Below are 19185 nucleotides of genomic sequence, written 5' to 3' on the forward strand. Positions count from 1 at the left end.
TCTAGAAGTCCCCTGAGCTTGTCTTGGAAGACTTATCTCACCTTGTTTCCCTGGACACAGTCTTTTTTCTGGCCAGACCTGCCAGTTTGCTATTCCCTGCGTGGAGCCACTTTTCTCTCATCTTCAAGCTTTTTTTTTGCAAGATGTCATCAAGACCCAGTGGAGGCGCTGCTTTCCATAGCAAGATTTTCTCCTTCCTCCTTTATTGATTATTAATTGTCATTTATTAGCCAGGAAAGTGTATTAAGCTGATTATTATGATTATGTAAAATGGAATTTGTCTTTAAAACATCAATTTATAGCAACGTCATGTTGCTGTTGATAAATCTCAGTGGTCCTGTGGACTATATTGTCCATGGGGTTTTCTTGGCGGAGATACTGGATTGGCTCACCATTTCCTTCTTCAGTAGATTAAGGTAAACACAAGTGAAGTGACTTAGCATCTGAGGTTGAATTTGAACTCAGCTCATCTTCAGTTTAGGTCTAATACTCTCTCTATTGAGCTATCCAGCTGCCTCAACAATATATTACTATTAAAAATATTCTTTACAGGTAATATAATGTGAAAGTTACAGTAGTAACTTGCTGACACAGTGTGACCAGTAAATCTATTTCATCTTTTGTTGGATAAGAAATGAATGTTTTGTTTAAGCTTGTAGATATTGTTTATAGAGACAACAATAAAATTATGTTGTGTTCATCAATAGAGAGGAGACAATGGTGACCTCAGAGAAGGGTTGGGGGAGGAGCCTCTGGAGAAAAAGGAGGGGGAAGATGGCACCTTGGTCCTGCCTGGAGGAGGCAGTGGAAATCAATGCTAGATTTGAAGCCAAAAGACAAGGGTCATCATCTAACAGAGACTCCTTACTAACAGTGTATCCTTGGGCAAGTACTTGGCCAATTTACTAAGGGCATGGTCTAATGAGAAAGTATTCATTCTGGACCTGACTTCATAGCCCATGGCTGATTTTTAATTTACTATCTGTGTGATTTAGGTTACTAATTTTATCATCCTGGGCATTACATCTTAATTGTAAAGCAATCCACTGACTTTTAAATTTTATTATTTAAATAAATAAAGCCAATTTAGGATTAGGGTTAGGGCTAGGGTTAGAGTCATAGAATAAGTAGGGTTAAGTCATAGAATCACAGCAGCTGAGAAGTTGAGTGGGTCCTAAAAGGTCATCTGGTTTCCCTCTTTGCAGCCATAGCCATCTTTTTAGATGGTTCTTTTATTCTATATCACAATTGTTTGTCTTTATATTTCTGAAATTTCCTTATGGAGCATAACTTCTGGATGTAATATCCTCTTCAGAGTCTTAGGTGAGGAGCTGACGGAGTCACAGATCTCGAGTACAAAGGAACTTTAAAAAACATCTGACAAGTAACCACACACAGTCATTGCTTAAAGATCTTTGGTGAGAAGAAACTAGTGACTCCTAACATGCACTCTACTTTTCAAAAAGTCTAATTATTAGGATGTTTTTCTTGATTCCTCCACCCCTCCCCTAACTCCTCCTCAGACACCATTGTACCAGCAAACTTTAAATTATTACATACAGTATATACTTAACTGTTGAATGCCTTATCTTTCAGGTAGAATCTAAGCACTTGGAATTATTTTTTCATGTCTTTGTATTCCTATGGTTCCTTGCACAGAGTAGGCTCTTTCTGCTTTATAATTTCTTACTAACGAATGAATGAATGAATCTGGATTCTATAGTTTATGAAGGATGTTGATGAAAGGGAATGGATCTAGAAGAAGATGACCAAGAAAACTTCAAGAAACTTACAACAACCCAAACAATTGAAGCATAATAATTAACTGATTTGAAAATGTAAGTTAGAAAAGATAATAACAAAATTCATTTGCAAGAGCAAAAGATCAAGAATTTCAAGGGAATTAATGAAAAACAATGCAAAGGATGGTGAGCTAGCTGTACCAGGCCTAAACTGTATTATAAAATGGCAATCATCAAAACCATTTGGTACTGGCTAAGAAATAGAGTGATACATGAGTGGAATGGTTGGGTACATGAGACACAAATAGTCAATTACTACATAAATCTGGTGTTTAATAAATCCAAAGACTCCAGCATCTGGAATAAGAATTTATTATTTGGCAAAAATTTCTGGGAAAACTGAAAAATAGTTTGGCAGAAACTAACCATAGACCATCATTTCCCACCCTCTATCAAGATAAGATTGAAATGGGTTTATGATTTAGACACAAAGAGTGATACTAAAAGCAAATTAGGAGAGCAAGGGATAGTTTATCTGTCAGATCTATGGAGAAAGGTAGAATTTATGACAAAACAAGAGAGAGAGAACATTAGGAAATACAAAATGGATATTTTGATTACATAAAATTAAACAATTTTTATACAAAGCTAATGCAGCCAAAATTACAAGGAAAGCAAAAAGATAGGACATAATTTTTGCAGCCAGTGTTTCTCTGTTAAAGGCTTTATTTCAAAACTATATAGAGAATTCTATCAAATCTATAAGGACACAAGTCATTTCCTAGTTGATAAATGGTCAAATTATATGGAAGGCAGTTTTCAGATGAAGAAATTAAATCTATCTATAATCACTAAATCACTATTGATTAGAGGAATGCCAATTAAAACAATACTGAAGTACCACCTTATACCTATCAAATTGGCTAAGAAGATAGAAAAAGAAAATGACAAATGTTGGAGAAGATGTGGGAAAATTGGAATATTAACGCATTGTGGGTGAAGTTGCTTGTGTAGTAACATACTGTCCCAGCAAATTATGCATACTATTTGTTCCAGCTATACCACTACTAAGTTTATATCCTAAAGAGCACATAAAAAAGGAAAAGGACACACATGTACAAAAATATTTATAGCAACTCTTTTTTGTAATGTCAAAGAATTAGAAATTGAGAGAATGGCCATCTACTGGTGTTGGAATCCTTACAAAGTGTTAACTCATTAGAGTTAATAGAGACAATAATTATCTAATTTAGCATGGTTCAGTATGATTGATCTTATCCTGTAAAGAGATGTTATAGGCCAGAAGAAACAAGGTACTAAGTGGAACTGATAGAAACAATGCTTGTGTTCACACCTTTAGAGAGCTCATATAAGCAAGAAGCTCTTAGGGCCAGAGGCACTCTGGGATAGACACAGGAGGTCTCTGGGAGGAAGCCCACAAGTCCTCTCTCAGAGGTGGAGTCAGATTCATTCACTTCATCTCACACCACCGTGGTGACTGGCCTCTTGCACTTCCGCGACTGAGACCAAAGCTGGTCTGAAAGGCTCTCCAGAAAGCTGCCCAGCCCCAGGCAAGGAGACAAGAGATTCATTCCATTTTCTACCTTTGTGCTGGCTGAAGGGCAAACCTTTGGATTTGGAGACGTTTGGAGGGAGCTCTTGGAACCAAGCAGAGAAATAGACCACCAAGAAAACTAACCAGGCTATTTTGGAGGAAGCAATAAAAGAGCTGAACTTTTAACACCTGGTTGCATTTGGAGTGATTATTACTTTGAACTAAACTAAGGCTGCCTCCAGAAAATCTCCCCAAGAAACCTGCTCCCAGAGAGAACCATTATATTTTAAAGAAGAACACCACATACTGGGGAATGGCTGAACAAGTTGTGGTATATGAATGTAATGGGATACTATTGTTTTATAAGATATTCTGAGCAGAAAGATTTCAGAAAAACCTAGAAAAAGTTACATGAACTTTTGTTCAGTGTTTTGTTGAGTGAAGTAGGCAAAACCTGGAGAACATTACACATAATGACAACATCATTGTGTGATGATCAACAATGACTGACTTGGCTCTTCTCAGCAATGGAATTATCCAACACAATTTTAAGACTCATGATGGAAAATGCCATCCATATCCAGAGAAAGAACTATGGAGTCTGAATGAAGAATAAAACATACTATTTTCACTTTTTTTGTTATTTATGGCTTTTCCCTTTTTTTCTGTTTTTTTTCCCCACAACGTGACTTAGATAGAAATGTGTTTCCATGATTTTTGCATATATAACCTATATCAGATTGCATTCTATCTTGGGAAGGGAGGAGGGAAAGGAAGAAGAAAAATTTGGAACTCAAAATCTTACAAAAATAAATATTATGAACTATCTTTATATTCAACTGGAAAAAATAAAATAATATTTACAAAAAAAGAAAAAAAAAATTCAAGCTATAGTAAAGACTTTCTCAACCTTCAATATGATAATTGTATGTTTCAGTCATAAACACAAAAGCCAAATGACAACTTGTTACTCTGTGCCTGGAGACAGTTAAAAGCCTATGTCATTTATCACAATTATATGTATATTATCATGGAGAAGACTTTCATTACCAGATTTTTAGTCAAGTTCCTTGGAGGCAAATCAAATAAATAACAGCACTGGCATAAATCATTTGAGGGATATTAGATTTAAGCTCAGAAATCCACACATATCTAAAATGTGTTGGCAAAATTGTTAAAGGGATACAGTGGGAATCCTATCTAATGATTTTTTGGGGGGAATTTTGAGTGGGATCTAAATGAATGAATGGAAACATGGTGGTTGTCTTCAGTGAATATAAGATCTATCCTAAGACTATTTTGTCCCCGAGGTCAGAGTAGGAGCAATGAGTGGAAGATGCTGAGAGGCAGATTCCAGCCCCAAGAAGAAAATCCTTTCCATCAACTATAGTTGTTTCAAGCAGAACTATTGCCTTGGGAAGTAGTTAATTCCCCTTCACTTAAGTTTTGTAGATGGAGACTGTATGGCTATTTGTCAAGGAAGTTATAAGGCATGAATGTTTAACCATTTTAGGGTCAGGGACCCCATTCTGGATCATGGAGCTGGTTTCAGAATCATATTTGAAAATACAAAAATATAACAGAGGATTATAAAGAAAATGAATTATATAAAATATGCTTATCAAAATATATTTATAACATTTAGTGCAGTGTCTGGCATCTAATAGGTGCTTAATAAGTCTTGGATTATTAATAATACTTATTAAGTATTGGCTGACTAGCTTTAAATATCAAGCACATACAAGTCCACAGACCAGAAGTCAAGAACTCCTGTAGAAGCCACATTTTTGTTGACATGGAGGTTGGATTAAATGAACTTTTGAGTCCCTCCTAGCTCTTGAGGTTCTGTGATTCAAGGAAATATGCACTTATTAAGAACATATTATATGTCAGAAACTGTAAGACACTTGAGACCCAATGACAAAGGAAAATGACATCTATCATAAATCAGGAAGAGGGGTTATGAGCTCTTGTCTCAGCTCAGCTGAAAGCATCACAGAATGGAATCACATACTATCAAGTCACAACGTGTAAGCAAGTGCATCTTTGTTCTGTTATCCTTTTGTGAGATATGATCCTCTTTGGTCAATAAAGAACTGGATTAGTTTAACAAATCTCTCCGGGGCTCTGGGGATTTTAAATAGTATAATGAATTTTAGCAATCTAAGTTCTAATTAGATAGTTGGGTGTGACCAAGGGAAAGTAATCCCTGTGTCTGAACCAAGAGCAGAAAAGAGGATCAGTATGGGGAGGGGATGTCCTCTGCTTTTCCTCCTGCATATCATTAGAGCATCTGGTTACTGCTCAGGTTAAATCCTTGTCAGAAACTGCTAATAGTGCAATGCAGTTGGGGTGGAGGGGGTGAGGAGGTATTAGATCTCCATCAAGGGTTACATTCCTTTTTGGCCAAGTGGGAGCATCCCACACAATGTCTTTGGAGTGTGATGGAGACTCACTGACAGGGGCCTTTATAATGTCCTTTCCTATCGAATGTCAACATCACTCTGGAGCTAGGACCTAGTATTTAGTAAAGTGGATCTAGCTTTGATGCACTGTGATTTCAAGAATTTTCATTTTCAATCTCAGTTTTTTTTATACTTTTATACTTAAATATATGTGTATATAAGTATACTTAATATTTTTATACTGGTTTTATCATGGACTTGAAGGTTCCTTGAAATCCTGGATTCCCCTATCCCAACAGCTGTTTCAATAGCTCTAACAATCACTCAAGTCACTCATTACAAAAGCTACAATTTTTACACACTTCCTTGAGTAATATCCATAAAAAACTCAAAAATTTAAAATATAACAACAAAAAAGAAAAAGGAATATATCTGCTTGGTATTAACTTAAACATTAAGTTCCAGAGAACGTATAAAAGGTAGGGAAACCAGCTCTATCTGATGTCAGCTGATCAAGGTCAGCTGTTGAGATAACCTACATTAGAAGCATTCCTGCATGGCCTTGGCTCCCACACAATGAAACCCCATTAGGATCCAAACTTTCCCCAAGGAATTTGCACACTGCTGTGGTTCAGTCTTTCACACCATAGAGATCTTTGCCATAAGACAAACCCTTGCCAAAGGTTATTCAGCCTATGCTGGAAAACTTTCAAGGATGCTTTCAAGAGCTCATTATGGTGACATAATCTATAGACAGCTGGATGGGCCATTTTTTTCCATGTGCATGTCATCAAGACAGAAGATACTTATGTCTTTGACTAATCATTGATTATAATTGATTTTATTGATGCTGATTATTCATTATAACTGATTATTCAATTATTAATATTGATGACTTTGCTTCGGTTAAAATAGTTCTTGGAACTGTTTTGTTAGAGAATCATCTGCATAGAAATAACTATAGAGGACTTCAATTTCTTTGGTTTTTTAAAATAAAGACTAATTTTTAAGAATCATAGAATTTTGGATTTAGAAAAGCTCTCAGAAGTCACCTCGTACAAAAATACATGAGAAGCAGAATAATGGAGAGAGAGCTGGCCTTGGAAATAGGGAGATCTGCATAGATGTCTCATCTCTCTCATCTGTTACTGGGCACAGGCCCCCATCATCTCATGTTCATACTATGGAAATAATTTCTAATGGGTCTGACTGCCTCTAGTCTTTCCCTGCTCTATCCAGTCCATCCTTCTTTCAGTCATCAAAGGGATTTTCTTAAAGCACAGTTCTCTGATCAGGACTGATTATGTCCCTTACTCAGTAAATTCCAGTGGCTCCCTATCACCTTCAGGATCAACTACAAAATGCTGTATTTAGCATCCAAAGTCCTTTGTAACCTGTCCTTCTACCTTTGCAGTCTCATGCAAGTCTGCAGTCTACAAGTCTGCAGTCATACTTTCCAGCATGTACCCTTCAATTCTGGACTTCTGGCCCTTCTAGAAACAAGCTCCTCCATCTCATAGGCACTTTCTCCAGTCACCCCTCTCCCATACTGGGAACGTGCTCCCTCCTCTGCTTCAATTACTAACTTCCAGGGCTCCTTTTAAGCCCAAACTCAAGTCCCAGCTTTTATAGGAGACTTTCTGTATCCCCTCAATTCTAGTGCAATTCTTCTGCTCGTTGTGTTCTATATATTTTGTATTTAAACTTCTCATATCCATTTCTTTCCATGCTGTCTTCCCATTAGGTTGTGAGCCTGTGAGGTCTATGCCTCTTTTTGTAGCATTGGATTTGTCACACAGTGGTGCTAAATAAACATTTGCTGATTGATCAATCTTTGATCTTTCTTTACCGGTAATATAACTTTGGCCGAGTCACTTTCACTTTAGGGCTTCACACAAAACTTTAAGTTGTAGAGGATGTCCTAATCTGCACTGATAGAAGTATTTTCTTATCTGGAAGTTCCTTACATATCCAGTCTGCATTCCCATCCCAGTCTATTGCAAATGATTACATAAGCTGTTCTTAGAGATCTCCAAGATCCAGGAGCCCATCATCTCCAGAAGCTGCTTGTTCAACTTTTAGATAGCTTGGATGGTTGGAATTTATTTCTTTATCCCTAATATAAAATCTTATTCATACAAAATTTAAAGGATCAGAAAGGATAATAATTCAAGAGAGAACTGTCCCCATGCATTTATCTAGGGATTGGTTTTGTTTTTTGTACGTGGCTATGTTCATTTTGGAAATCAGCATCCAATCATGGACTTCCAGAACAACTATCTTCCCAGTGTCATCCCTTCCTATATATTGGAAAGGGATTGTGCTATTTGATGCAAAGCTTGGAGACTTTTGCACTTTCCAGAAGGAGGAAGGTGGCTAGCTTTGAAATTCAATGTTGAATCTAATATAACTTTGAAAGGTCAAGAAATTCAAATATATCACCACCCCCACTTTGGTGCACATTAGACAATTGGCCAATTAAATATTCAGGACTTGATCTTGAACTTAAATGAAATATCCAAACTTCTTTATCACCTGAGTGAATATTAAGAAAAGGAACGTGTGCTACTTCCCACTCTAGGAAAGATATGACTCTTCTTGGTCTGTTCAGAGCTAAATTACCCAGCCTGCCTAGAGCAATTCCTTTGAAACAGAGACTGTCTGTTTACTTGTAACTAAGAGGCTGGCTTGCTCTAGCACATTTTTGCAGATTTTTAGGGTTTTAAATCTATTTCCTCACCTTTTTTTTTTTAAGTTTTAGCATTTCAAGTAGTCTAGAAGGGTTCAGTTGTGAAGAACATCTCCTTCCCTGGAGGTGTTGGATAAATGAAGTGCTATTATATTTAGCAGAACAGGATAGGAATAAAACTAATTGTCAACGAACCAGAAAGCCACATTTCCTAAAGACTCTGATTTAAATCTTATTAAATGAACTCAAGGTGAACACTCACCTTTTACTGTTTTATTTTTTAAAGATGTCTTTTTGAAGACTAAAGGCCTCTTTAAGCAATATTCTCTTAAACATAACACTTTTTATCTTGGCTAAAACAATTGGCAGAAGTTGTTGTAGTTGGATGCTTTTTCTATCTCCATTTCTATCTGAAATGCAGAGCTAAAATGGACATCAAAGAAGGGAGAAATGCTACCTTCCAGGGAATCCACATGTGACAAAATTACCTTATCTTTAGCTTCAAAGGATGACTTAAAGCATTCCTCTCTGTAGCACTGGGCAAATTTTCATAGAGATTTTTCTCCAATTTGGAAGTAGCTCAGTGCTTTCACACATTTGTGCTTTGTGATAACACCCCCCAAAACATGTTTGTTTTGTCTTGTCTTTAAAACAGCAGCATGGACTGAAGGTAGACAGGTTCAGTGTGTTTTAGCAACAAGAGAATGATTCATATTTTCACACCTTCCTCACACAAGTCATGCAGTGTCATGGTACAGCATTCTAAGGAAGTAGCAGTGAAATGTTAACGAGAAAATATTTTCGTCATCTCTTGTCCTTCTATCCCATTTCCCTTCTTGGAATTAGAACTGACTGTGAGGGAGAATTTCTTTTTCCTTCCCAACAAATATACCCAACCTTTCCCCATCAGGATTCTGAGCCAGTGAATTTACAGCCAGGTACTATTCTCAGTGACCCTTTTTTTGGAAACCACATTTAAAGCAGGATAATGGGATATCAATATTTCAATGAGAATCAAGCCAGTTTCTCCAATTGAGAGCTTATTCAGTGCCTTTAGAGAGCCTAATAGTCAGAGATTTCAGGACCCTTCAGAAAGCACTTATTATCTCCTTCTCACAGGTGGTGGGCCATTCTTTGATATACACATTTGAGAGTCATCACACTACAGTGGATGGAAAACCAACTTTAGTCATGAAAACTTTGATCCAAGTCCTTCGACACATGCTAGCTGTATGACCTTGAGCAAATTATCTCCGTTTTCTGAATGCTGGGCATCTCTTAAAGTCCAAGTGACCAATAAGTTGTTGATCTGTATCTGTGAAGGAAGTTTCTGCATCGACTTCCTGTTTGCTTATGAAATTACAAGTTGAGATGACCCTCAATCCAAATTCCTTTCAAATATGAGGTTTTTAATGACTTTAAACTGCTCTAAGACTTTTGGGATACTATATATACATACTCATCTATAAATGAACACGCATATAACATGTTTACATGTATCATGTATCTAAAATGTCATCTCATAATAAAAGATTACAGAGAATGAAAATTGTGAATCTATTTGGAAATGCTTATTCTTGAAATTGTGATTGCGCTATTATAGGCTGGTATTGCATTCAATATTCACAATAGAGATAATGATTGAAGGCATTGGATTTGGTACTAACAAATTAAACTGTTTCTCATACAATCTTTTTTTCTAGATATAGTATTTTTAGATAATTTGAAAGTTTTTTTAAATAGCTGCTTTCACTGCCAAACTTGCTCTTGTCATTAAGAAGCTGAATCCTGTTTTTCTAAAATTCAATCCAAGCTGCAAAAGATAAAGTATTCCTTGATCCTCAGGGAGTTCATGCTTTCTCCCTTCAAAATTCCTTTTCCTCCACCTTCAGCTTTCCTTAGGTCTCATTTAGGTTTCATTGTAAAAGATAGGATTTAGGACTGTCTCAGACTCTTCAAGCCCTGGGTTCAAATCTCACTTTAGACTTTTTTTTTTTTTTTTGGCAATCTCTTCAATTCTCTTTTTTTTTTTTTATAAAATGGGAGGAGGAAGATGAAGTCCTAATGATACCAAAAGGTTTACTCCGATGTGTTGTGTTGGAGTGCAAATAAGGCCATGTATGGAGATCATTTTATGGACACTAAAGTGCTATATAAATGTTAATATTACTCCTTCTCCTCTTCCTCATCTTTATCCTCCTCCTCCTCCCATTACCACCACTGCAGCAACTACTACTGTTGCTAGGGAATATTTATATAGTTTCTATTAAATGCCAGACACTGTACTAAGCACTTTACAATTGTTATCTCATTTGATCCTTACAACAACATAGAATGACAAGGCAGGTACTGTTAATATCCCCATTTTACAGATGAGGAAACTTTGGCAAATACATTGTCCAGAGTTACTCAACTAAGATGGGTCTGAAGTGGGATTTGAATTCAAGTTTTTCTGATCCCAGGTCCAGATTTCTATCCACTGTCCACCCACATGCTACTTTCTTGAATTACTGTTTGTATTTCTATTATAATGCACTGTTCTAGATCACATGCACCATTGGAACAGGGAAGCATCTTCTTCGAACAAAAGCTGTCCAAGGTTCTGAAGATACAATATCCTCACTCATTAGGAGCTTAAATTCATCAAGGAGACAATCTTAGTATATACAGATTAAATACAAGGTGGTTAAGGAAAGAGGCCATGGAAAGCTGTGGGAATCAGAAAAGGCTTTGCATCCTTGAAGGAGGTGCTTGAGAGATGTTAATAGCAAGTATTTATTAAATCAATCACTGCTACGACTTAAAGAGTCATCTCTGTGATCACTGATACCTTAGGACAATGTGTACACATATCAAGCAAATGTTTGTAAAGTAGATACCTTCCAAGGGAGAAAATAGTCCCTGGGTCAAGGCAAGGAAATTTGTCTCTAAGGCTTGGCGTTTGGCTATAAACTATTTTGGCTACCTGTATAAGCTTGAGCAAGTCATTTCTTTCTGGGTCTTTGTTTCCTCAGCTGTGAAATGAAGGAGTTGGATTTAATGTTCTTTGGGATCCCTGTGAAGCCTGATTTCTATGAGGCCATGATGCTGATTTTTTAAACACTAGTATTAAGGTAATAATACTTTCAAGATTTATGGGGGGAAATCAGATTTTTTCACTTGGAATGGTTTGGTGATGCACCAAAAGTATGTTTTTAATTTAAGCCGCCTTTATCTTGGTGCTTCTAAATAATCTTCAAAGTGTATTTTAGCCAGTGAGCAAATTGGGAGGATTTGAAGGAGAAAGGAAGATTTAATTAGCAGATGATACACAGGCACACTTTGCACAAAAAATTAATTCTTCTTGCTGCATTGTCATAATATCCTAGAAAGGTGAAGTTGGAAGGGATCTCAGTGACCATTGAGTCCAATTAGCAGCTGAGCAGGAATTTCCTTTCCAACCAACAGTCTTATGTGAGTGCCTCCGGTGAGGAAAGACCCTCTACTTTCTGGGTCAGCTAAGTTCCCTTTGGATCAGCTCTAATTGTAACTAAGTCTGCCTCAAATCATGTCTTAAATAGCTTTTTGTGACTTTCATTATTTCTAGTTCTATCCTTTAGGACAAGAGTTTTTAACTTCTTTTTTCCTTCCTCCTTCCATCCCCCTCTCCTTTTTTTTCCTTCCTTCCCTCCTTCCCTCCTTTTCTTTCTTTTTTTTTGTCATAGACCCCTTCTTCCCCCCTCGCCCCCCGGCATTCTGGTGAAGCTTATGGATCCATTCTCAGAATATTATTTTAATTCATAAAATAAAATACACGAGATTACAAAGGAAACCAATTATAGTCAAATATGATTATTATATTTTAAAAATTCACACAACCCAGGATAAGAACCTCTATTCTAGGGTCAAGAAGAACATTTATAATTTCTTCTCTGTGGTGACCTTTGCAATACTTGAAGAAGGCCATCACACCCTTCTCAAGTCTTCTTTTCTCCAGTCCAGTTCCTTCCATTGATCATCCTCCAGCATGGATTTGAGGCCCTTTCATCTTCTCTGGAAACACTTTAATTCATCAGTGTCCTTCCTGAAATATTACCCCAAGTATGGACCACTGTTATGGGCCAGAACTCTGAAACAAGGATTCTTACAAGGTCCTAACTAAGTGGAATTGATGAGACAATGGTTATCTAGTTTAGCATGGTGCTTAATAGTTCTCTAAGTTCAGTATGATTGATTTAATCTTACAACAAATAATGGTTTCCTAGTGATATAATGATTGGTTTATACTCAGTGTAGAGCATATAAGCTGGGAGCCTCAGCTAGATTCATTCAGATTCAGAGAGGGCCAGAGAAGACAAGCAGACTGGAGGTTGAAGCACAAGCCCTTGGACTATTCAATTCCATCTTTGGTTAGGCTCCTGATGGCTGGGCTGGCCTCTTGTGCTTCTCCACTGAAACCAAGATTCCAGAAGGTCTCTAAGAAAGCTAACCAGGCCCCAGGAAAGGAGACAAGACTTTGAAAGAGATAATAAAGGATTTGGACTTTAACACTGGATGCTCTTGTGGTGATTACTCTCCTGAAAAGAAGGCTGCCCCAGAGGACCCCCAGAAAACTGAACCAGAGAACATTACAGGACACAATCCAGAAGGGTTTTGATTAAGACAGAATACAATGGGACCGTAGCTTCCTTATTCTTGGAAACTGTGCCTCTCTCCATGCATCCTGAGAGTTCAATTACCTTTTCTTTTCTGACTTTTTACACTTTTCAATCCATACTGAACTTGTAGTTAAAATCTCCAAAGGTCACAAGCTAGCTTTTCTATAAATTTTAAGTTCTTAAAAAGAGCAACATTTTCAGAAAGTGAAAAATTAAGGGTTTTTTTTTCTACAATAATGCTAAGAATAGATAAAGTATTTTTAAAAGTTTGCTCATCACTTGACATAGATAGTCTAACAAGACATAGATATGGTAGATTGGGAGGGATAGGGACTTGGAAATCCTGAGTCTGAGTTGCAAACTTATCATTTAATAATTTATATGACTGTGGCCAGGGCACTGAATAGTTCTGAACCTCAGTCTCTAGATATTTAAAATAGGATTAGCAATTCACACCCTCCCAGATCTCCAAGCTTGTTGCAAGGACCGGAGAAAATCATACAATTAAAATACTATAAGCTGACTTTAGCTTTGAGAGATGACACAAGCCATAAAATAAAGTGGCAGGTAGGAGACATGGATAAAAGAACAGTAGATTTATTGAACACATAAAAAACTATAATTTTGATTTTCCAATTCTATATAGATATTCATACAAAAAATTTGATGCAATTCAATACAATACCTATTTATTGATAACTTATTATATGCCAAACAATGAAGACATACAGACAAAAAAGAAATCCATCCTGCCCTCAAAGACCCTATGTTTTACTATGAAAACACATGTAAACAAGGTGTAACTACAACAATACATATATACATTTACATAATTGTGATATATACATATATAATATATGTATATATCATATACACACAAAATGTGTACGTATACACCTACATATACACAAATAAATAATTTCGGGGACTGTAAGAGTAATAATAATTAGGTATATTGGGAAAGGTCTACTGAAATCAAGAATAATACAATTTTGAACCACGTTCTACCTATATACTTCATATGCTGCAAAGTTGTATAAATAAGTTATATCTATTCTTTCTTTTTCATGTAGTAAAAATATACGAATTTAGGATTTCAGAATCATTTGAGGAATTCCAATTCATGATTTCCTAGATAATAAATAAAACAAATCAATTCTAGAATCACTTTAAGTAAATCCCAATTCTATTGTTTCCTGCCAGTGTAGAAAAGAATCTCAGCACAATATTTTATTAGCTACATATTTATTAACTATATCAACGACAAAAATATTTACCAACTACAATGTTTTGGGACTCATAATCTAGGGAGACCATTTGCATCAGGCTAGAATAATTTTTCTGCTATAAAATAAAGTTTGTTATTAATAACAATGACAGTGCACATTTATATAGTACTTACTATGTTCCAAGCATTACATCAAAAATTTACACTTATAATCTCATTTGATTCTCACAACAAACCTAGGAGGAAGGTGTGATCCTTACCCCATTTTACAGATGAGGAAATGGATCTGTGGTCTGCTTAACTTTCTGACCAAAAATTTATTCTATTATAATGATAATAACACTAGACATTAATGTAGTCCTTTAATGTTTTGCTAGTCTTTGACATAAATTGTCAAATGACAAATACTAAAATTCTCATTGAATATAAATTCCTTGAGAACAGTTTTTATTTTGTCACTGAATTAAGGAAGGTACTGGGAAAAGCCCTGGCTATGAAGTTGGAAGATCTGGATTCAAATGCTGCTTGGGATATATGCTCACTCAAGTCCTAGCCTTTCTGGGATCCATTTTCCTTCTCTGTAAAATGAGGATCTTGATCTGGATGGATTCTGGTGTCCTGCCATCCTCCAGAACTGTAAGTCTGATTCCTCAGTACTTAGCAAGGTGGTTGGCTCATAGGAGAAGCTTAATAAATGCTTATTAAAGGATGCCCTGATTTTGACTCTTCAAGATCCTGTGCTTTTATCATGTACATTTTCCTTCCACTAATGTGAATGCCATTTCTTCAAGGACTTAGTTTGTCGTTTGAAAGAGCAGCTGTGGCTGTTGGGTAGTGGCTGACTGGTTGGCAGCTCTTAGTAGACTGGATAAAGAACATTTCCAACTTAGCTGAAACTTGAGTTGGTTGTCAGGCGGCAGGCTTGTATTTTGGCAGTTTGTTAACTGGCTTGGCTTCAAAATGTTCTTTCTACCTTGGATTTAAGATGCAGAATAAATTTTTGGATGATGCTGAGATTTGTTAAGCACATTCATTATAAGAAGATTTTTTGGTTTTTTGCTTTCAAATGGGATGGGGTTGGAAAGAAGACAAATGTTTGTAATTGAAAAATAGGACCGCTTTGAGTTTACAGTCTTTTAGATTATCCTCTGAGAATCAATAGCCCCTCAAGTCCCTGATGAACAATCAAAGGAAGATTGCCATTAAATTCTATATTACCCATGTTTTAACAATGTTAAATAACGCTCCAACTGAAATTACCCAAAGGATTACCTATATTTTAGTTCTTAGGCACAATACAATTTTAATACAGAAACACAATAGCAGCACTAAATTACATGTTTAAATGTTCCATGTAAATGTACCCCCTGATGCTGATTTTATTTATTTTGCATAAAGCCATTATGGAAAACAATTCAATGTGCGCACTGAAATGCTATATAAACCACTGCACTATACAAATGAAGCCAGCATTGGTAATTAACATGTTTTAGTGCTATAAAATCACTGGTATGTATTAAATTACATATGGTGAAAATTAGACATGAACCAAATCAGATATTGCTATCATATACTTTTTAATTTTATCTCCAAGTTTAGGCAACAATTGAAAAGAACTAAAAATCAGGAGGAAGATTTCATCTCATCACAGATTTTCACTATGACTTGGGTGGTATATAATTCGTGAAATGATGAGTCCTGTTTTGGGATTCCTTATTAAAAGGAAATAGGATAAATAAAATGGCCAGGGGAGCTTTGCATATTAAGGATATATGCTTATGTGAGGAAATCTCAGAACTGGGGGATAGAATAGCATGATGAACCATGTTTGGACAAAGGTCAAAGGATGGAGAAATAAAAGTGTCTACTTTTATTTGAGTCTATTCAATAGAGTAGAGTCTACTCTACTAAAGCCCACTTAGGAAGGAAATAAATGAGGATATGGGAAACTTATAATGAGATGAAATGAAGAACAACAGAGCAATGACTAGGGTTTTAGTAGTACAGATATCCAATGGCGCGCTCCCTTTGCCAATAGTAGAAGCTGTAACAAATCACGTTCATTCTTTACAATGAAGTGGAACCAATAAGGGAAATTTCTCTACTGAATCAGATTATCACCTATAGGGAAGTTCTGAGGGTCGAGATAGAAAGAATAGAGGGGATTCCTTTTACCAGTGAAGGAGACTAAGTATCCAGGAGTTCCCTTCCAATTTTCACATTTTGTGACTCTGCTGACTGCATAGAAATTTGAATTCTGCACCATGTGTTTCTAGGAGATCATTGAAGAATATCAGAAAACTGGATAGTTCTAGGACCAGGATTCAGGAAGAATGGGATTCCCCTTCTGCCTCTGACAAACTAGCTGTCAGTGAAGCACTCAACCTATCTGAATACTTAATGTACCTGCCTTATGGGGTTGATAGAAACTTCTGGTGAGATAATGAATAAGAAGAGCTTTGCAAAAAAAAAAAAAAGACCAACCAGCTCTTGCTATTGAGGAGCTCATAGTCCAAAGGGAGAAACAACATGCCGACATTTATGGAGATAGAGGATGTATAAAAGGTTAATTGGGGAGAATCTCGGTGGGGTGGGGGTGGGGGGGCGAGGATCTGGATTCAAGTTTTGACTCTCCTAGGCACTCCTGATGAGACTATGAGCAAGTCATCTACCCTTCAGTGCCCTAGGCAGATCTTTCAGATTTGAAAGTCAGGCGAATGTCAATCTGTACCAGAAAAAGAAACTGGCACACCAGGAGTTTCCCCATTCAGAGATTGAGATGAAAACCAAAAAAACTGCCTCAGAGCATACAAGATTTCCTTGTTCTTAACATGAAAGTCATTGCAAAGCTTTAGTTAAAAACCAAACATTTTGCATGACCCTCAGCATGGAAAGAAAAGGTGGGCCCCACCAGCATGTAGCATTCCAAAAAGGTTTGATTCTGGAGCAAAGTTTGGGAGAACCACCTCTGCCAAGTCTATGGACGTGGATGCTCCTGATCCTGTAATTGCTGGTGCTCGTAAAGCCGCTGCCTCCACCTCTGCTGCTGGGCGGGCCACTGAATAGTCCCAGGAGACTGGGCCAGGGGGAACCCTCAGGATCTTCCAATGCTAAGATGAGAAAAGTCAATTTCAATGTCCCAGAAATGGAACTTCCGATGTGACTTAAAAAAACCCCAAAACAAATACCAAATTTCAATCCCCCAAATCAAAAAGAACTAAAACAAAAAATAATATATGGCACAGACAAGTAAGAATACTTGTTTAACTACTTCATCAAAATAGATTAATATAAAATTTTCTGAGGAAGTCTTTTGGAATCACCCAAAGGAGAGAAGGGAAATGTAAAACAAATATGGAATAGTGTATAAAAAATTCACTATTCCCTAAAGATGGGATACATTTTCTCATGTATCTCTATCTCTATTGGGACTGAATCTGATATTTCATTAGCTCAGGGAAATTCTAGATGAGGAAACTATCAAAACATGTTGAGATGAGTTATATCACTGATAGTCTCAGAGAGTGGGTACTGAGATGGTGCTTTGCTTGGGGTCACACAGCAGTAGGTATCAGAGGCAAGGCCGGAATCCAGAATTCTCTCCCATACACCCTCACATGACACAACACTCTCTTGTAGAATGATTCATAAAACAAGGCCATGAAAAAAATCTTCCCCCAAATCTTCAACGTCATTTGTGTGTGTTTTAATTGTCAGTTGGCTTATGGATTATAGTAAATATATGTTTAGCTTTTATATATCTTTTAAATTTATTTTATCTTCTCAGTTAGAAACTGCCTTCACTGACTTAAAACAAAGTTTCTTAGTTGGTGGTTTGTAGAACCCAAGAGGGTTGATGAGGAGGATCCATGGTGTTCCTGCTAAAATTTTCCTAATAGTGTCTTAAGCGGTAGATGATTGCCCAATTATGCTTCAAATGCATTTTTTGCCTCTGTGAAAACAAGCCTGTGAATATTAAAAACATTATAGGCTTGTTTTCAAAATCATTATGAGCTTTTGGGGACAGAGGTCATCATTACGATGATTATAATTACTTGGTAAATAAATCTAAAATATCAGAAGTAGTATACTAAATTACTCTGGGGGCTCACAATACATTTGTTGCTGTTATTGTTGCTGTTGAAAGGAGTTGACCAAACAAAAGGGAGAACCATTGATCCAAATAATGATGCTTCCGGATCTTATAGTTTTAGAGAATTACCTGGGCATACTGATTTTTGGCATCCTCTCAGTATATGCATGAAGCTGGACTTAAACTCAGATCTTAGCTTAGGACTGAAATTCTCTATCTACTGTGTAACAACATCTTTCATTTACATAGTTAATTGTATCTAATACATATTCAAATATTTTGGATAAAATCAGGATGGACAAGAAGATGGCTCCCTTTGGATTTCTGACTTTTTTTTTCTTTCTTTTCTCACCATCTATATTTGCTTTTTTTGGAGCCACCTCCACATTCTGAATTTCCTTTCTGCATGGATATGTCCCCATCCAAAAGGCGACACTCCTGAAAGATGCAATCTGGATTATGCAAGATTTAAAAAACTCAGTTCCATGAGATAATTGCCATGATATCACCAAGAGTTTAGTGCCCTTTGAGGAGAGATTGGGACTGAAGAACAAGTCATGGAAGATCAGGCTATCAGCAAAGACTCAACATAAAGATAATACATTTTGTAGTACACAATTCTTTTCTCCATTTTTCTCCATTAGATATTTAAATAGAAAATTTGCTTAAGGAACATAAGATTAAATAATGGGTGCCTTTGGTCAGCATCTTAGAAAAATGCTTGCTTAAAAATAAAGATTTCAATTTGAAGGCATATATTGGAAAAAATGGTTTAAATCAGTATTTATGCCCCCTGCAAATACATCAGTCATTTGAATAAGTATAGCAAAGTTACT

General features: G+C 36.5%; 1 protein-coding gene across 9 annotated transcripts in view; it reads right to left on the reverse strand.

Annotated features, from left to right (window-relative positions):
* The window catches only part of LRRC7 (leucine rich repeat containing 7), a 519216-nt gene that overhangs the window by 195237 nt on the left and 304794 nt on the right, over positions 1–19185 (reverse strand). Inside the window, exon 8 of one of the 9 annotated variants that reach the window (XM_051999449.1) lies at positions 13949–17366. The exons of the other annotated variants lie outside the window; for them this stretch is intronic. Coding sequence (XP_051855409.1) covers positions 17351–17366 — 16 coding nt within the window. The 3' untranslated portion in view covers positions 13949–17350. Of the gene's footprint in view, positions 1–13948; positions 17367–19185 lie in introns of those variants that run through there. 9 annotated transcript variants of the gene reach the window in all.

The sequence above is a fragment of the Antechinus flavipes genome, chromosome 4 (assembly GCF_016432865.1).
Source record: "Antechinus flavipes isolate AdamAnt ecotype Samford, QLD, Australia chromosome 4, AdamAnt_v2, whole genome shotgun sequence".
NCBI classification, from domain to species: Eukaryota; Metazoa; Chordata; class Mammalia; order Dasyuromorphia; family Dasyuridae; genus Antechinus; species Antechinus flavipes.